Here is a 2,773-nt window from a genome sequence, read left to right as displayed (position 1 = left end):
TAACCACTACGCTACCAGAGCTCCTTAGACAAGAGTAGTACTCTATCAAATGTAAAAAGTCCATTCAAACACAAAATAACTATAGTTCACACTCCCTTGTTCACAACCTTGATGTAGTTCATAATTTCAGAGTGTTTGGGCTCTTTATAAAGTAATACATATTCTATATTGCATATAATACACACTCTGTGAGCATCCAGCCGGAGCTCAGTGTTGCTATTGGGTGCTACGAAGTCAGTTCTGACTCGTAGCTACCCCATGTGACAGAGTAGAGCTGCCCCAGAGGGTTTTGTAGGCTGTTAAATTCATGGGTCAGATTACTAGGTCTTTCTCCTGCAGAGCTATTAGTAGGACCAAACAGTGTTCTCTCTAACAGCAGCCTCACACGTCACTGTTCTACCTCCAGGACCCCTCAACAAACAGTGTACTCTGTAAAACGTCCAAAAAGAATCTCTTCAAACTCACTAGAGTCCACAATGCCTTGTGGATAACTTTTAATTCATTCAGACAAGTGTTTTGGCTTTTGGAAAAGTCTATGTTTCATGGGAGTATCCAACAGATCTGAGGGTGGCATCCCATAATAACACATGCTCATGCTTGTGTAGAAGATGTGTGTATCTTCACACTAAGTGGAATAAGCGAGGCCCACAAACTAGGCTCCTAGCATTTCAGGCCAGATTGTTGCCACCAAACAAAATCAGATCAGCTTATATTTAATATGGTCAAATGAATCCCCCCCCCCCACCCCGAAATGTTGCGTTTCAGAGCTTTTGGGATTTCCGAGTTAGAGATAAAGGATTGCAATTCTGTTTCAATGAGAATACAATCAGGATCAATGAAATACTTCACAAATCAACTCATAATTAGACAAAAAGGCAAAGATGTGAGCATTGGAAAGCTGAGAGAGATCTTAAAAGGCTCACCTAGTCTATCACGCATGCGCTATAAATGATTACACTAAAGGGTTTAGTGGATGACCGACCTTCACCACAGCTTTGCAACCAGTTAGAGCGACCAGGACTGTGGTTCGCTGACTCCATGAATGTCAACTAAATAACTTCCTCCTCAAAAAACCCCATGGTTTCCATACAATGGACTCGAGTCAGAACTGAGCGCATAAGATCTCTCCTTATTCTTCTATCAGCTTAACCACATCACTGTATGTTCCTTAACAGCAAAGTCTTTCCTAACCAATCTCTCAACTCCCTCTCCACCCAACTGAACCCCAAGGTGCTGAGGCCACCATAATAGGTTCAAATGGGCCTCCAGGCTCTGATCTCTCCTGTCTTCATTGATTCTCCATGATACTGTCCAGTTATTCCATTATTTCAATCTGAACCTGAGATGCCATCATCCCAAACTCAAGGCCTCTTCTTCAGGTACCAGAGGACACCCATAGCAACACCTGTTCCTCACAATGAGAGGGCTTTGCAGAGCAAGGCTTCACTTGCTTCATGGTCCCCATTCACATCCCTTAAAGTCCTCATGCTCCTGCCTGATTTATGGGTATTCTAATGACTCACCACTGTGTCCATTTCACCCCAGTTTCCCTAACTGACCCTTGCAGATCTAGCTCAGATGGTCCTCTCTCCATGGAGCCCACAAATATCTCCCACACCCACACCTAAGATGTATTAACGGTGCCCTTCTCCTTCTCCATCAAAACATCTGTTGTACATGCTCCCCCACCGGGCTCAGACCTGGAGGACAAGAGCCTTGTCTACCTGTCTATATGGTGTCTCTAGCCCCATACATAGTGCCTGGCACAAAGTAGACTGTCTGGAAATGTTTGTTGAATGAATGAAGGATCATTATTACCTCACATATCCCATCTACACAAACATTACGGCTATCCTCCGAGCATGGGGTCCCATCTTTGACTTTATTTGACAAAGAAAAGAAGAAATCAAATCCTTCAGCGATACAGTAGAGTTTGCATAAGTTCTGATCTTAAAAAGAAATACACACACAAACACACATAAGAAACATACTTAAGCTCTTGTCGGTCATGCTCTGAAGTTTAACTAGATTTATTTCAATTTTTTCTTTTCTTTTTCTTGTCCATAAAACAACTCTCATACAATAAAGCATAAAAATACATTTTCAACAGTTATCTCATTAGATTTTGTTTCTCCTTTTACCTTTCTTGCTTTCAAATATATGATTTACTAATTAATTTTACTCTGCTCTGCTCTTACTGACCCTTTTTCTTCATACATTGATTGGCACATAGTAGGCATTCAATAAATACTTGTTGAGTTGAAGTATAACATTAATGTTCTTCTCTTTTATTAGTACATTTTAGCTAGCTCTCATATAAATACAAAAGAATCACTACCATTTTGTAGCAATGCAAAAGACAAGTATAGCAAAAAATAAAATATTCCCTGATTTTTTTTTAATTTTTTAGATAGCATATGCACCCAACAAAATACATCAGATTTTTAAACTGGAAAAAAGAGACTGATTTTTTTAGACAAAGGCTCTAGAGAGCAATGTTTTCTATAAAATGTAATGAGTTGTCAAATGAAAATATTAATCCACGGAGACGAATACATGGTGTGGGTACTGTAGGATCAACAATGGACTGCAAACCACAAGGTTGGCAGTTCAGACCCACCAGCTGCTTCTAGGAAACCCTATACAGGGTTCTTACAAGTGGGAACCAAGTCAGTGGCACTTAACAACATCGTAGATACATAGATACATGTATCCAAATTGACAGGTCAGGTTCACGTCTCTCCTGATAATCCATCCCAAGGAATGATGACAT

The 2,773-nt window shown here is 40.3% G+C and overlaps 1 protein-coding gene across 1 annotated transcript in view; it reads right to left on the bottom strand.

The window, feature by feature from the left end:
- ADAMTS16 (ADAM metallopeptidase with thrombospondin type 1 motif, 16) overlaps positions 1-2,773 on the bottom strand; it is a 253,436-nt gene that overhangs the window by 113,510 nt on the left and 137,153 nt on the right. Inside the window, exon 12 of the mRNA XM_006874965.1 lies at positions 1,819-1,949. Coding sequence (XP_006875027.1) covers positions 1,819-1,949 — 131 coding nt within the window. The remainder of the gene's footprint in view (positions 1-1,818; positions 1,950-2,773) is intronic.

Source organism: Chrysochloris asiatica, unplaced genomic scaffold (genome assembly GCF_000296735.1).
Source record: "Chrysochloris asiatica unplaced genomic scaffold, ChrAsi1.0 scaffold00307, whole genome shotgun sequence".
NCBI lineage: Eukaryota > Metazoa > Chordata > Mammalia > Afrosoricida > Chrysochloridae > Chrysochloris > Chrysochloris asiatica.
The sequence above is the reverse complement of the archived record's forward strand: the minus strand, read 5'-3'. Positions and strand labels throughout refer to the sequence as shown.